Source organism: Halyomorpha halys, unplaced genomic scaffold (genome assembly GCF_000696795.3).
Source record: "Halyomorpha halys isolate HHAL.00 unplaced genomic scaffold, Hhal_1.1 Scaffold837.1, whole genome shotgun sequence".
Taxonomy (NCBI): Eukaryota; Metazoa; Arthropoda; class Insecta; order Hemiptera; family Pentatomidae; genus Halyomorpha; species Halyomorpha halys.
Window position 1 is genome coordinate 177666 of NW_027104749.1, and position 18341 is coordinate 196006.

The following is an 18341-nucleotide window of genomic DNA, read 5'->3' on the forward strand; positions in this document are numbered from 1 at the left end:
AAAAAAAAAAAAATTTCTTTATTAAAACATATTACTTGACCAAAACTTCGGCTGGTTTAGCCACCATCAGGGACAATCTTAATTTTAGTATCACTGCCTCGTATTTATTTTTTGAAATTTTCAGGCTATATAGACAAGTGAATTAACACAGTTATAATAATTATATTTATAACTATAGCATATATCAATAAATTCTGTCCTTTACAATTTTGGTATTTCACAATCAATAACTAACATTACTAATAATAACACAGAAATTATTAATAAATGGTATATTGATAAATACATTTATTTTAGCTGTGTTAATTGACTTAGTCTATGAATTTGAATAAATTTATTGGAGGCTGTAATACTAAAATTAAGATTGTACTTGATGATGGTTCGATCGGCCGAAACATTCGACATGTAATATGTTTTAATAAATAAAGTTGAGACTATCTGAATAATATTTATTATTAATAAAACTGCCAGCCTCGAACAAGGTAATAAAATATATATAAACTACATTTTATTTTTTACGCACATTTCTTCGCTCATCGAAGTCAATTTGTGAGGAATTTGCTTATTTCTCGAATACAATACTGTTTACGACTTTAAATTTTGTGTGTAAATAGCAGTGGATCTCAACCGGTGGTCCGCATGAAAATCCGTTAACACCTTTTTACTGAATTGATTTATTAGTTATAAGTATTTTTAAAATTATTTTTCATATCTTTTAATAATATTGTTATAATTACCATATAAAAAAAAGATACTTCCAGTTTATTACATAATGCCATTATTTTTCATCTATTTCTTTTCAATGCTTCATAATTTAAGAAATACTTAAACTCTTCATGAGACTAAATGAATAATCTTCAGAATAAACCTAGCACCTTAGTAAAAATCTTTTGAGAATTTCTTTCATGGGTTCCTATCTACTAGCTGCACAAGAGATGCCGATTATTTTGAAAATTGAGATCAAATCCATTTTTATTTATCAATCCTTAAACAAATTCAAGTTACGAGATTTTTTTAAATACTTTTTCTTATTTATAAAATAGGAACTATTTCATAGCCCAGTAAAGTTTTTGGACCCTAGAATTCTAGGAATTGCGGTATGAGCCAACCGTAGATTCCTATACTTCTATCCGTGAGGATGTAACGGAACATCACCAGAAGCAGAGGAAGAATGGAATGATGAAGGGCCTGTGGCTACGAATCGTAATGAGGCAACAGCCTGGTATGTTCCAGTTAGGATATCTAACGCGGCTGAATCTCCTATAACTATAACTGTAATTAAAAATTAAATCATTTGTATTAAAAAATTTCAAAAATAGTCCTCCTTACTTCAACATCCTGAAACATATGAACCAGATATAATACACCACTCCTAAAACCTTTAACATATATTCTCTGCGCAGAAACCACTTGGCGGTTAGATTTCAAGCTAACAGGTTCGTTTTATACACTTTTTTTCCCTATCTTTATTTTATCCCACCCCCCTTCAATCTATTTTAATCCCGCCTCGAAAACTCAAACACTGATTTGAGATTCCCTACGGCATTTTCTCTGCGATTTATGATAGGGGTAGCATATCACTGTAAACTTAGAGTAAAAAAAAAATTATAATAATTTATTATGGATAATGGAAACTTTTTTATTGTTAGTCAAGGTTACTTTTTTTTATTAAATAACATTTTTCTTGGAGTATCATATTGATTACCAAAGGTAAACTTTCCTGGAAATTTAAGTAAAATTCTAAGCTAGTTCGCAATCTATTTTGTAAATCGATAGAAATTGCTTGTAAGAGTATAAAGCTGATATAGAGTGTAAATTAGATGTAAAACAAATCTTCTTAAACTGTTTGCTATTAATGTATGTCAGATAGTAGTCTACTTGATTGGTCAGTTTTAGGAACTTGGAGTGAGATTATTACTTTATTAGTGTGAATGTGTGCTATCTAATCCTGAAACTCTAATTTATTGGTCTATTTGAGACACTCAAGTATCCTTAGAATTTTGGGAATTTTTCATTAACAATCTAAAAAAAATTGTCTCTTCTTTCGTTTCGTTTGTTATATATATATATAATTATATATCAATAGAAAATTTAATTCTGACAAGTTTGGGAAATTTATCACACAATATTCAAAGAATCTAAATATAAAATGGTCAGGGTTGCGGTCAAAAAAAGAACAAATAGTTTGAAACTATTTTAATGTCCGACGCTTCGCCCCACTTTGCAAGGCTTCATCAGGGCTAAAAAGTTACAAAAAAAAACTGAGAATATTACAGTAAGATACAGTGATAAAGTGATGAGAAATTACATATAAATAAAAGGAAGGAAGACATAAAATAATAACAATATAAAATAAACTTGAATAAACAATGATAAGAATAAAAAATAAGTAACAATAGCAAGAGTAAACAGTTTTTTAAAAATACGTAAAATATATAGTTAAAAAAGTACAGGAGACTTACATAAAACTAAAACAATACGGAAAAAAAAAAGACAGTAGAAATTAAATAAACGTCTTGAAAGAATAAATATAAATATAAATAATAATAATGATATTAAATGATAATATATGAGCAAAGAACCAATCAGGACCACCTATCTGTTCAAAGACTTATCTCAGAATCCATTTATTTTCAAAGAATCAGTTATTTTAAAATTAACCATTCTGTCGTTGTTTTCCAACACTTCTAAATAATTTTTACTTTTTTCTAAATTCTGCCTTTGCTTGAGATTACTAAACTGTTACATTTGAAAGTTAGGAAATTATATGCGCTAAGTTCAAAAGAACACTTTCGGATAAAAATCTCAAATTCTAAGAGAATGACTTTGAGATTGGCAAAGACTTTATCGTTATCTAATTCTCTTATATTTTTTACGTGATCACCATAATCATGTAAATTATGTCAATTATTCTTTTCATAGGAAAATAAATATTTTCAGCTCTTAGATGCTTCGGTATTTGTAAATTAATGAAATTCGGTGTATTGTAGATTGGTAAGGCGGTCATGTTACTCCCATTGATAGATTTTGGAGGCATTGGAAGGAAATGGAGCAGAAGCCGCAGTGGAGCGCCCCCAAAATTTCTCGTCTTAAGGGTCCTACAGGGGTCATTGAGTTTCACTCCAATTGGCAAATAATTGGGTTTTTGCTATAATTAATAATAATCAACAAAAGTTTTAAGTTTCCTTAATTGAATGCTTAAACTATCAAAAAAGTTTTGTTATATGCTTCTTTTATATGCACAAAAGATTTACATAGTAATACTTGTCATAAATGTATTATCTGATATTAAGGATGTACATAATATCGATTATATCACTTTTTTAAATTAATAAATGGACTTATTATGTTGATCTTTCCTCAGTATAATTTTTTTAAAGAAGATTTTACTAGTATGAGAGAAAAAAAATAAATAAATATAAATACGAACATTTTTATTCGCATTTTCACATAAATTATGAACTGATAGTATCAGAACAAAACATTCTGATATTGTTTATATTTTGTTTACCATTTTTATTTTTAGAAAGTTAGCCACATCTTGTGTGATATACGTGAAACAGAAAAAATATTTCATATGTGATTCAGTCCATTCTAATCAGTCCAAAAAAATGGTTGCTCCACCATCTTTGTAAAAATTATACTTTCTAGGTATATTTCTCTCATACTTTGGCAAATAAAAATTATTTTTACTATACAAAAGGTAGGATTTTTTGAAGTTTTTCATTCAGTCATTTTTACAGTTCACACACGTGGGTTTTTTTTAAATTAATCAAATGAAGTGCATTTAGTCTAAGATACAGTGCATAAAAATCGATAATATTAGATGAAAACTTCGATAGCACTTTTTTGAGTCTTTATTGCATTGCTAAGTATGTCAGTCAGATCAAAAATGGCTGTTTCAAAAAGTTAAAAAAATAAATTTTTCATTCAAAGCTTCATATGTTTAAAACTAAATCCAGCACTAGGAAACCTAATAGAAAATTATTTTAAGTAGTGTAAATTTGCTAAAATATGAACTCTAAAAGAGCTTTTTACGTTCAATAGTCTCCGAGCTATACATTTTTAGAAAGTGACATTTAATACAAAATGTGAAGTTGAAAAAATATGAGGAAGAAATAAGTACAGAGGATGTGCGCTTCCTTTTTTCTACCAATGGGGACTTTAAGGGGTATTACAGTCTACACTGTGTGTGCAGAAACGATGGCGCCGTGTGCGCATTTAGACAACAGGTACGTTGGGGAGGTACGTTGTATCCCTGTGTCAAGAATTCATTTCTACATTATACAACAAATTACTACAAAATGTACTGAACAAACAGTAGTTAATAAATTTATTTTGGGAAATATCTTGGGGATCTTTTGACGTACAAATGTAGATTAGTACTCAAATTAAAGCTAGTTTTATGACGTTTATCTTCGTAAGAGTAGTAGTTGCATCTCATATTTGCCAAAATAAATTCATTGATTTCTAGTTCTTCGGAGAAAACTTTTAGTTTATGAAAAACTATGTCTCAGGAACCATTAGACGCACAGACGAATTTCTTAAGTATTCATAATCTTTCTTATTTGAAATAAATAAATTTCAATAAAAATAAAAATAAATAAATTCAAAATATTAAAGAATATTATAAATAATTAGAGGGAAAAAAAAGTAAAAATAGCGACAGGAGTTCGAATCGGAAAACGCCTATCTTTTCCGATCGTATTAACGAAACCCTGTATAGTTATTTTTTGAAAACTATTTTCTTAATACTATATGTTTATTACTGGATGAGTTTGCATTTATGTAACCAGTTGTAGTGAAAAACTCTTCCTCGTTAACTTCTTTATTTTAATATACGCACCACGTGATGCGACGAAAGGGGTGCGCTGGGATCTTTTGAGCTCTGCTCTACACCTCACACGTGGAGAATAGAGTGGGCTCAGGGATCCTCAGGTCGATTGTGTAAATATTGTATATAAGAGTGAAAATGTGACTAGAGATTATATTATTTTATTTATTTTTTTTTTTCATACACATAGTTTGATTATATTCATTTTGTTTATTCTTCTGTTTGTATATATTTTAAGAGAGTTTTTTTCATTAATTTATTTATTTTATTCTTATTTTACTTTATTTTAGTATGAATGTGATCATTCATCACTGTTACCTATTGCTCACAACTATGTGGCAGATTGTAATATCTATCAATAATCAATAAAAAGTATTAAAAAAAAAAAATATGTATCTATCATACACAAAATTTCGGAGCCATAGCCCTATCATTAGGTATTCTTAATATAATTATATCCTCACATTTCATAATTAAACCGGTATCCTTATTTAGTCTTGAGTTAATGTAGTCCTTATTAAGACTTGAAATAAGGTTAACCTTAGAGGTTAATATAATTGAATTATATTACAGAGAAATACAAAAAGTTTTGCTATAGGTTCCTCCTTACTTTTTATATATGAAGTTTTATTTATTGAATACATTCATAAACAAACTGACAGTAATATAATTATAGTGACTATTATACCTAATAGTAAATAATGAGACCAGTATAATTATGAAATTATATTAAGAGTACCTGATGGGCCGAACGCCCTGGAACGTTGTGTATGATATAATAAAATAATGAAAATTAATAAGGAACCTTTTTCACTACAACTCATTATTTAAATTGTTGTATTTATTTGCAGAAACAAAGCCTATTTTAAGTAAAAGTAGTGTGATGCGCGCAAAGCATAAGATTTTTTTATGATATTTCCGATAACTGGCACTACTAAATATCCTCTGAAATTTCGGGTGACAGTAAACGTCAGAGATTATTCCCTATTGCAACAGTTTGCCTTTATAGAACCCTTTCGAGCTTCGGACATAGGGAGCAAAAGTCATTAGGAGCCCTGGAATTGGACCGCCTCGATTGAAGGATGAAACGAATTGTGGCCGAGGGATTAGGTCGTAATTAGGATAGACTTTGGACTGGAGAAAGGCTACGGAATTAGCTGGAGAACTGGAGGACTGTAATAAAGCAGGGGATCAAAGAGGGAGGAGAAACAGACTAATTACAACTATATACCTGCCTCGGGTTAATGAGTGTTTACCGTACTGTAACAAAGAGTGCGCTGTAGGTAATTATGGAGGTGTGTCGAGAAGGAGGATGATTAGCTAATGGGCGACACACAGGAGCGAGGAGGGACCTTTTGTCCTGGATAATGCTCCAGTGTGATGACAGAGCTCCAGGTGGCCATTCATCCGCTAGTCTCATCACCGGCATATCCTAATTACAGGAGTCTTCGTCTTGTCTTCTACCTCTTTGGATATTAGTCGCTGGGCTATCTCAACGACCTTCCTAAACGCTCTATCGTTCAGGATCGATCAATTCATTATAAAGATGTTAGCTTCTTCACCGCCCTTAAGAGAAATAGAACCCCGTTTATCCAATTAATTATGGCCTGTACTATTCCGGAAATACTAGTTCATGAGCGTATAGGAGAAAAAGAAGTTAGTCCACCTCAATTTTTGATTTGTTAAGATTCAAAATTGATGAGTCCGCATGACCATGATATGTGAATACAAAAAAAAAATGGCGGCTGTTCCTAAAGTTACAAAAAATCATTCGTGAGTTATTTCAAATAAAGGAAAAATAACACGTTATTTTTTGTAAGAAAAAGGTTCAATTAGTTACCAAGACTATACAAAAAATATAGGAAATATTATTTAAAAGTAAATATATTAAGGTCGAAGCTCCCCGAAGTATATTTTAATCCAGAAATATTTAAAAAAATTCAATAATTTTTCATTTAAAACTACTTACAACACTTACAATTACTACAGGATAAAACTTAATAGTAATTATTTATGGTATAGAACTCTAATATCTTTACGTTCAATACTTCTTCAGATACAGTTTTTCAAAAAGGCAAAATTTTATTTTGAAAATAATAACAAATCAATATTTAGTAGATTAATGGAAACTACTGCTTCAAGGAAGATAAACGTGATCGAATATATTATAGTACATTCAACTAGCTTTAATTTGGGTGCTAATCTGTACGTCTAATAGTTCTTGTGATATAGTTGTTTATAAGCCAAGTGTTTTTTTCCAAAAAGTCTAGTCCTCAATTTGAAGCTAGTGGACATCCCTATGTCCTTGAGTAGTAGTGTTGTATGAGTAGAATCCATGATATTTGGCTTAATAAATTCACAGAATATAGATTTTTCGTTATTTGGAAAAAATGTTACTTTTCGAAAAACTGTTTTTCGGAAACTATTGGACGTCCAAAAACTACATTCTGAACCTGGAGTATTTTTATCTGTCTCTAAAATAAAATCACAACAGAATGAGGTAATGTTGTGCTCCTCCATTTACCTCAATAAATCAAGCGAAAAATTAAAGTTTAACTTTTAATTTTTATCAAGTCTGTTTTTTTGTTATTTTTTTCAGCTACGATAAAAGACCTTACTTCAATATTATAAGAGAATATATTTTCTTTGAAGCCAAAAATCGAATATCCCCCTACCGCCCCGAGGTGTTTGAAGAGATTCTTCTTTTTAAAATTACAAAACTTCCTTTATTAATTTAGATAACGCTTATTAAAAACAAATTAACCATTTCGCGAGGGGAGAGATCTTCAGGCGAACAATTTTCTTCGACTAATTAACTTTCTTCAGGACAATGGATGTAAGGCGGGAGGGGAGTGATAATTTGAAAACCGGGAAGGGATAGAGGGGAGAGCGATAGGAGGGGGAGGAAAAGTTTGAGGGGTGGCTCCTAATTACTGAATACATTTTTCGAACATTTTGTTTCACGGATCTGCTTCAGCCAATCAAAGTCTCTCAACGTTTTAATTAACGCAACTTCTCATCGATTTTCAACTCTCGGATATAATAACCCTCAACAAGGTTTGCTTAGTTGAAGTACTGTTGGAAAATTATGAAATACCATATCAACCACAGATCGTGTAACTTAACAGATGTTCAGGGGAGGGTCTAGGGAGGGCGAAGGAGGGGACCGCACAGGGACGCCATTGATAAATTAAATAAATTATTTATTCATTACAAAAGAATTTATATTTTTACCCTTCGGTAACCACCCACCATAGCCAAGGGGGGAGGGATACGCAGAATCATATCGCCCTGGGCACCACACAAGAGATAGATCTGTTACTGTATTGATAATACAGGTACTATCCTTGGTCCTATCCTTTACACAGTATATACAGCTGACATCCCAACAGTATCCTCGCCACCGATATGTCGATGTCACCTTTATGTAATCATTAAATATTGACCCATCAATTGTATTCAAAGCGCTCCAATCCCAAATCAGAACTCTTAAAGAATAGTCACAAAACTGGAGGATTAAAATAAATTTTAATACATCCCATCATACCACCTTTACCCTTCATCGTAAACCTATGGCTTCATGCTCTACAACATCCTTTAATAATACTCAATTTATTCCTGTCAAACAGGAACTATCCTCTACCAAGAACTATATCTGTACAAACACCTAGTTTCTCATATAAGTCATCATATAAGACTGAAAAAAACAGGATCGTTAAAAAATTAACTAATTACAATAGACCCATTTACACGACTATCCTATCCTTGCAATCCAGAGTCCTTAATGCTCCTTACTTTATCACAAAGGACCTCAATGTTCCCTAATTTTCCAGTTTTGCCAGAATTATATTTATCTTTCCACTTGTTTCTAACCTTGGTTCCTCTTTAATATTCGGTAATCATCCTAATTTAGATAAGTTCTTCCAATGAGTAGATTCTCCACAAGAGTGTGGAGTTATTAACGCACATGTTAATAAATCTACACACCAGTGCGCAATCATAAATTGATCTTTTAGATCTTCATCTTTTAGAGCTATTTTAAAACTAATTTTTACCGTTTAAGTGTCAAGTATTTTCAATGACAATTAGAATTTCTTATAACTATAATTAAATTGCTTAGAACTTCAGGGAAAAATTATAATTACATAAAAATGTAATTGGTATTTGCAATTACTTTGGCACATCTTATAATTATGATTGGGGAGGCAACATTAACAATTACAATAGTTTATTGAGTAATTGCAATTATTTGTAAATCTTAATTACTGTAATTGGTATGGAAGTGGAATTGTCATTACTTTTTGTTAAACTCTACTTAGCATCCTCTTTCAGTAGTTCTGAATATAACTCCAGAATCTATTGGAAAAAAATATTTTCAACAAAGATTCTCATAGAAAATCCAAATTGAAAATAACTTTACATCAGTGATTTTCGAATCCACCGCGTTCTGAAGACTTAATGCGTCAAAAACCGCGAACATTGTTTTTCGGTTTTTAACTATTTGTCAAAACACAGTGCGAAAAATCGAAAACAATGTGAACAATAAAATTTTGTGATAGTTTAATGTAAGAATCTGTTACCGTAATTACCATGAGTTTTTTTTACGGATTCTAGCTTTGAATTCCGTTTAAAAAATATGTGTTTTATACCTTTGTTCGGTTTTTTACACAGCTTGTGCAATCGTCAAAAATCAAAATTGTCTGAGGTTTTTAGCGTTATACAGCATCAAAACGCGGTGGATCGGAAAATTTGGGAGGAATTGTCTACTAAAAGTTTATACTCGTACCTATATCATCATTGATCTAGTTCAAAATCATATTTTGAAAAAATTTAAATTTCATACAAAAAAAAACTGATTCAGATGGTTTAAAAATTGAAATTTTCTCATGACAATTTATTATCTTCAATCATGTCTACATGATATACTTCCACATAATTTTAAAATGATAACCTTCTGAATGGACATAGTAAAAATGTCAGAATCTAATTTACTTTTTTTTTTAGACTGTCTCTGAGTTCTAAAAAACGAACGCAAATTAAAAACGTAATGGTTCAAGGAACAAATGTTTCAATGCTGCTACTATCAAAGATGATCATAAAAAAAAAAATAATTGAAAAAATAATCTTTGTGCATTAAGGTCAGGGAATGCAGTTCTATCGGTATCTAACCGAACTCTTTATCTTTGACCTTGCGTCGTTGCAACGTATGCAAATAGTTAAACAATTTGCTATGGTCTGCTTTTGTTTCTAAACATTCAACCTAGCTCACGATGATATTAAATTTACTTCTCATTCTTCGTATATACCTATATATAATATTAACATTAAGTTACCTTCAAATTAGGTTACTCCAAATTGATCAACTAGTTCGTGTAGATCAATCTAGACATAATTTTTATAAGAATCTCTTGAAAATCTTGATCAGCAATTATATACTTAAATTTAGAGGTATCGCCCTATATCTCTATTACTGATCATGGACAAAATTCTTAAAAAACTCATTTTGAAACGCCTATACCCCATCCTGGATTCCAATCATATAATCCCTGATCACCAATTTGGATTCCGAACATCCCACTTTACTATCCAGCAATGTCATCGTGTGGTGGACGTAGTCTCGTCTTCTTTGGAGCGCGGAATGTACTGCGCGGTAGTCTTTTTCGATGTAGAACAGGCTTTTGATCGAGTCTGGCACCCGGGACTGCTTTACAAACTCCGAAAATTCCTACCTCCTACATACTTTCTCATTATTCGTTCCTTTCTCATTGATAGATTATTTCAAGTAAACCACTATGGTTCCTATTCATCCCTCTATTCTCAGTCCGCAGGTGTTCCTCAAGGTAGTATCCTTGGTCCCATCCTCTACACTGTCTATACAGCTAATAATGTTACTCTTACCCCTATTGAACAGATCCGCTACCTTGGACTACATTTGGACAAACGATTAACCTGGAATCCTCACACAAGACTGACAAGACAGGAAACTGCACGACTTACTAAACAAACGGTCTAAACTTCCAACACATTACAAAAGACTGATCTACATGGCTGTAATAAGGCCAATCTGGACATATGGAGTTGAGCTTTGAGGCTCCACTAATCCTTCGAATTCCTCTCGCATTCAATCCTTACAATCCAACATCCTTCGTAAAATTCTCAATGCTCCTTACTTTGTCACAAATAAAATCATGCATAAAGACCTTAAAGTTCCCTATGTAACCGATCTAGCCCGAACCAGATATCACTCTTTCCATTATAAACTCCCTAACCTTGTATCCTCTTCCATTCCTAACAATCCTCCGTGGCGCCTAAAAAGAAGATGGCCACGAGACCAGCTAATGTAAAATGTCATTAGAGTGCTACCAATGGGTAGTTGCTCTACACGCCTGTAACACTCCATTTTAACTAAGATCATATTTCGCTATGTTAATAATATTTACCGACGCAAACAGCAGAAATCAAAATATTATTTACACTTTGCTAATAACAATCTTAATGGAAGCGATACCAGTGTAAAAACACCTTTATACAAATAATTATATTTATAAAATTGTATTTATTCGTTTCATTATTTTTAAAAATTTTAAAACTATTTGATAAAATTGGTTTATTCATTGTAATATACAATAATTTTTCTTTATGCCATTTCATAATAATTATAAAGGATGTTGTTTTTACTAATATCCATTAGGAAAGTATTGTAACAAAGATTGGAACATTAAATACCATGACTAATTCTCTTTCTGAACACATTATCATTGTCATTTTTTACAAATGATGCATCAAAACACATAGAGCGCGAGATATTTGAAAAATGATAAGATACAAACACAAATATTCTTTTATTATAAATAGTTTCAGTCAAACCAAATTTTTTTTTTTTGCGTTAATATATTTTTATATTATACAAAATATTTTTTAGAACACCGGTTATAAAATGAGACGATTCTTTCAAGATTAACCACCAGATTTTCCCCTAATTAAGCGTACCCACTTTTTGAGACTGGGTGTACCCCAGAAGTCCGTAACTCGCATCTGACTCACGACTAGAGTAACAGAATAAATTATTATCTGCCACACAGGGTTCGAACCCGGGTCTTCGGAAATAGTTTCATATCAATTAATATATTTAATTAAAATTAAACAAACAGTATTTTTTTATTTATACAATGAATTAATTGCTTATTATATCTATTTACTTTATAATATAAAAATTTCAGGCAATATTTTTTTTTTATTTAATGATAGATATTACAATCACCCACAAAGTTGTGGGCAATAGGTAATAGTGATAAATGATCACATTCATACTAACATAAAATAAGAATACAAATAAATAAATGAATGAATACAAAAAAGAAAAATCTCTCTTAAATATATACAAACAGAAGGATAAACAAAATGAGCATAATCAAACTATGTGTATGAAAAAAAAAAATATCATAATGATAAAATAATATAATCTCTAGTCACATTTACACTTTCATATACAATATTCTCAGTAAAATTAACTTACTAACTTATTAAAAGTTTACTTATGTTCCTTTATTTTTATTTGTTTATTTATTGCGGTTTTATCTTGTTTTTTGAAATTAGCGCTGATGAAGGCCTAAAATTCTGGTCGAAATGTTGGTAATAATAAAAAAATCTACTTACTTATGTTTTTCACTGACCCTACTCCCGACCTTCCGATCTTCTCATATTATTAATATAATTCATTTAAATTATTTTATATACTTATAATTATATTATATACTTATCATTTTTAGCGGAAAGGAAGACCTCCTTAGGTAAGGACTGGCACAGCGCCTGCCTGCGATGCGAGAAATGCAATAAAACGTTAACACCGGGCAGTCATTCGGAGCATGATGGAAAACCCTATTGCAATAAGCCCTGTTACGCAGCACTCTTTGGACCTGGAGGTATCAATTTTATGGCAGATGGATATAAAACATAAGACTACCTTAATAAACAATTTAAAATAAATCTAGCAATAATCATAGTAATAATATTAATAATAATGGACGTCATATTAATGTTACCCTACAAAGGCTACTGTAAGAGATTTAAATCAAGTAATATAGATACTAACTCAGAAATCTCACAAACATCAAAGGTATAGTATAAATTTATTTCCTGACCTAGGAGGTTCAATAAAACCTTTCCTCTTGCCAAGGTAAAACATGTGCTGGAAGAGATATTTCTGGATTGGAAATAAAATAAGAAAATAACCACTAGCTAAAGAGAGTCAACTAAAAAAGAAATAATACAAATGATTAAAGAAACACCAATCTTAAATATGTATTAATTAAAATAAATAAGTAAATAGAAACGATGAAATATATTATGAAGATGGTCAGGGGTGTTATCACAAGAAAACAAAATAGTTAACATCTATTTATTTCCCGACGTTTCGACCAACTTTGCAGAGCTTCGTTAGGGCTAAGAAGATATAAAAACAACTAAAAATATTAGACATAGTAGGATAATAAGTTACAAAAGGTAAGTTAAGGTAGGGTTAAAATTATGTAAATATAAGTGAAAAGAAAGTTATATACGAATGAAAGAAAATAAGAAATAAAATATTTTAAATATAAAATAGACAATGATAAGAATAAAAAAAAAAAAAAGTTTTAACTATTAGGTTAAAACACGGAGCGTAATAACCCGTAAAAATTGAAATGAGAAGTTTTCTTTTTTTTAATATTCTTATTGTCTATGTTATATTAATACTATTTTATTCCTTCTTTTATATCATTTGTATATAATTTTATTTTCACTTATATTTACATAATTTTAACCCTATCTTAATTTACCTTTTGTATCTTATAATCCTTCTATGTCAAATATTAGTTGTTTTTTATTTTTTTTGCCCTGATGAAGCTCTATTAATTGGGACGAAACGTCGGCAAATAAACAGTTGTACTATTTTTTGTTTCCTTGTGACCGGACCCCTGACTATCTTCTTCATAATTTTAAATAATACGTTCAATTATTTATATTTATGATATGATAAAATATATTATTTAACTTCAAAAAAATATCACCAAACGAAACTTTAGCTTACAACCTTTAGTTTAGACCCAAAAACAAATACAATGTCACTCAAATATATATGTTTACAGAGAGACCAAAGGAATTTCTAGAATTTACAATATCGTAAATAGGAGTAAACCAATATGATTGGTTAGACCATTATTTACAATTAAAAATAATTAAAAAAAAATAGTATATATAAACTATCATTTTTTTAAAAATTGTTTATTAAGTTATTAAATATTGATAATATACGCTATATATATATATATATATATATATATATGTACAAAAAAATATAAATTTTCTCAACAATATGAACCTCCGTCCAGATGGGAATGAAGAGAGATTTTGGTGCATTCGTTTTATCCTTTGAAAACAGGGCCCCAGGGGTTGGTAGGACGAATTAAATAAGACGATTTACGAAAAAAAATCTATATCACCAGGAAAGGCGTAAATTATTGTTGTTGTTTTTTGTAGCTATAAAAATTCGTGTTTCCGAGTTTCTCCAGGTAAGAACAACGAATACAAATTTTGTTTCTACCAACATTACACTAGTTACATATAAAATATCGATTTCATAATGAAATCTAATCAAATGTCTGATTATTTTTCTTTAGCTATTCATTAAATTCTTTAATATATTGTATTTTTCAGTTGTTTATTCTTGCGAGCGATGAGAATTTGTAAATTATTTTTCAGATAAAAAAAAATTAAGGTATTTTAGAGGAATATTTTTTGAAAACTCGAATTAAAGCGAGATAAATAATGCATTTAAGTAAAAATTCACTGTGCAATAATTTTTGATATTGTTTTTTAAAGAAATGTTTAGTTTGAAGTTATTTTTAGATCAAGCATAATGAGGAAAAATACACATCAGTGATATTAAAAGAAAAATCTTCAATTGATAGATTTTTGTAATTCATCGCCCACTACAACCTATTCCTTTTAATCATCTCCTGATTTAGGTATGTTGTCATTATTTTTTTCTGAGAGTTCTTGAAGGATTCCTTTGAGGTATGGCACAGGCAATCCCATTGTGTCGTCTCCAAGGCCGAAGGCTCTCCATATTATTGTATGAGTGATGTCACATAGTCCCACCCAACTGAACATACTAAACTAGATAGAGGCTCCTCGACGGTAGTGATAGGAGATGAGGACGATAAAGAAGAAGAAAAGGACACTCATTTATCCATCTTAACTTCTTTTTTATTATTATTTCGTATAATTAAAAAAATAGTAATTTCGTAAAACACATACTTATTCCTTAGCAACTGCAGCGACACTTCAGTGCGCTGAAGATGCGGTTCAAATCCGGCCTGGGAGAGCTGGGTTTTATTTCCTAGCTGCCCCACGGCATATGAGCCCACTCTGGTCAGAATAGGTAAATTATCTATACCGACACCCCTTTCTATCAGAAATGACCAGGTAGTTAGTAAAATAAGAAAAAAGGAAGTTCTTTCCTTACTTAGTTGGAAAAGTACATGAGGAAGGACATTAAAAAAATAAAATAAAATAAAAAATTCTTTTAACTGGTCAAAGTAGAATTAATTCGTCAAAAACATATTTTAAATATCTCATTTACACCTGACACCTATTTTATTTCATGACGGTCTCACGGGATAAAAAATTGACCACCCCACCCCCATTCTAGTCAGAATAGGTTCACTATCTTTCGGATAAACCTCCATTCCCCCACTCGGAAACGTTTGTAGCCGATGGAGTTAAAACGCTACCTTAGCGTCTTAGCAACTGTAGCCGTGCCGGTTCGAATCTGGCCTGGGTGAGCTGGCTTTTACTTCATGGTGGCCCCACGGAAGGAAAATTTGAATCCCTATTCTGGTTAGAATAGGTTGGTCACCTATAGATAATTCCCTATAAACATACAATTACACAATTTTGAAATTATTTCTAGATACGAAATTAATGATTTAATTTATATAATACGGCTAAGATACCATATAATTTAACAAAACTGAAATAGAAGTAATATGAAAAATATATCTAATGAGAAAATAAATAAATCTGTATTGCTGGAACCCGTCAGGGTGCAGCACTTTGTAAGAAAATACTTTTACTAAACCAACGGTTGTGCAAAGAGGTGGTTTATTCAGAATCACGCTCGACAGTTAGGATTTTCCATAAACTAAGGATATTCACTTCTTTATGAGGCTAGATGGCTCCTTTTTATGAGTTTCGGAGAGCTCTCGAACCTACAGGATTGACTCACGTCTATCATTGAGATCACGTCTATTTATAAAAAAAATAATGAAAATGATCCACTCCGCTCCTAATTATAAAGTAATAATAATTAAACAATAATATATTATGAAATATATAAACATTTTTTAAATGCAATTAGGCGTATTTTACTACACCACAATCCAACTCTCCACACAAAATGATGATTTTAATGTCTTTTATAAAGTAGCACAAAATAAAAATCGTATTTTCTTTTTTATTGATTAGAACGAAAATGTATCATACTAATAATGATTGAATTACGTTAACGGATGTTTTATGTGTTTTAGAAGGTTAATTATGGGTTAACCAATGTGTAAACAAAATAATAAACTTTGATACACTTATTTAAACCACAAACAAATAATAACATATTTTAACCAAAAGAAAACAAAAATGTAAGATGTGCATAAAGAAACTGTCCCAGTGCCAAACATACAGCAGCGCGATCTAGCGGTGCTCCAAGGTACCGCTACAGGAAAAAAGAAATTGGACTGTTAGATTCAAATACTTTATGAAGATTTTAAAAGCAGCTGATGAAGACAATAAGAGTAAATCAATACTGATCTTAATCACAAAATAACAATAACTAAAATGAATCAAATAAAAAAAAAAAAAAGGAAATCTGTAATTTTTTTCTTTCGCACTCCTGTATTTGAAATACGGAAAGGGGGAGTATTGCGTTCGTAAATAACTTCAAATCCTAATTTTCAATGGAAATACATTTGTAAGGTCCAAGTAACCAAGTAAGATTAGTGGGTGATGGATGTGAACAGCCTTCCTCATAAACGAAAAGATTTATGAAACTCAAATAACGAATTGAAGATAGTTATATTGCTGGGATATTAGAGCAACTTAAATTTAAACTACATGTTTTAATTTTTCCATAGTTCTTAAGAAATTCGCCAGATTTTTCTGATTTTTTGATTATGAAAGTTGACTGATGTATTTACTAAATTTTGTAACTTAAAACAGAGCAAACGCAAACATACGATTCCTATATTTTATACAAAATACAATATTAAAATACACAGTCGACAGCTGTCAAGTCTATGAGAGAAAGAATAAAAGCAGAAAAATAAATTGTAATAGTTATTTAATTTAATTATTATTATTTATTTATTTTATATATTTTATGTTCTTATTATTCATGTATTATTGCTTATTTACTTTTAAATCATATCTAATTATTCATTAAGTTTCTTATTAACTTATGTTTTTTGTTTAATATTTTGGTCTTACATTACAATATTTTTTTTCTTACATGTAATATTTTTTTTGTCCCTGCTGGGCCTGTTTCATAATGAAAGCTGATAGTATTATTCCATAAATACAACTACACAAACTATTAAGTGCAAGCACTAATACATTTTACTTCATGATGGGGACGACTATTGGTAAAGTAAAAAAAGTATCTGGCAGAATTGTATAAGTCAGAGAAAATGTACCAAAATAAAACTACAAGATTAACATAATTTTTACTTTATTATGAAACAGGGCCTAGTTCACAATAGAAATACAATAGTGTTTGATTTTTATACAGAGCCTTAATTGTTTATAATTTCTACTCGAACTGCTTATAATAAATTAAATAAATTATTTAATCTAATTGTTCTATAAACTGGATTTACTACAATTTTATAGTCTAATAATCTTATCTGTAGACTAATGAGAACTTCATTAGTTTATTGTAAGGAATTGGAGCAAAACATACTTAAAATATTATAGTTAAATCGTAGGTTCTGACAAAGAATCCCTAAAGCGTTCAATATACAACACTATTGTTAAACTGGATTTGGTGAATGACACAATTCTTCCTTTTTCAACTGCAATACTTGCAAAACACTATTTTTTTTTAAATTTTAAACAGGAGGTAAGAACGAAAATGTTTTATTTGTATTTAATATGTTATTTTCTTTAAAAAACTAATTGAAGTAATATTACTTATTATTGATAGTGAATTATTGAAAATTAGTTACACACTGAAAAAACGAATACAAATTGTCGGGGTTGTATCTTGTCTTAGGCGATTTCTCCAGCCTGATATTTCTTTACAGAAGGCCCACGACAAGGCGTATTCAATTATAGTTAAGAAAGGAAGGCCGTGCCAGGGGATGAGCCCTGGACACTGACGCAGGTAGAGGAGGTCTAGGTGAGAGAGTCTGAGGCAGAGTAACAGTTCTAGTTGCCGAGATGAAGCGGACGGACCAGAACTGTCATGATAGGAGCC

The 18341-nt window shown here is 30.5% G+C and overlaps 1 protein-coding gene across 1 annotated transcript in view; it reads left to right on the forward strand.

The window, feature by feature from the left end:
* LOC106686554 (cysteine-rich protein 1) overlaps positions 1-18341 on the forward strand; it is a 45746-nt gene that overhangs the window by 20104 nt on the left and 7301 nt on the right. Inside the window, exon 2 of the mRNA XM_014429923.3 lies at positions 12604-12756. Within this exon, the coding sequence (XP_014285409.1) occupies positions 12604-12756 (153 nt within the window). The remainder of the gene's footprint in view (positions 1-12603; positions 12757-18341) is intronic.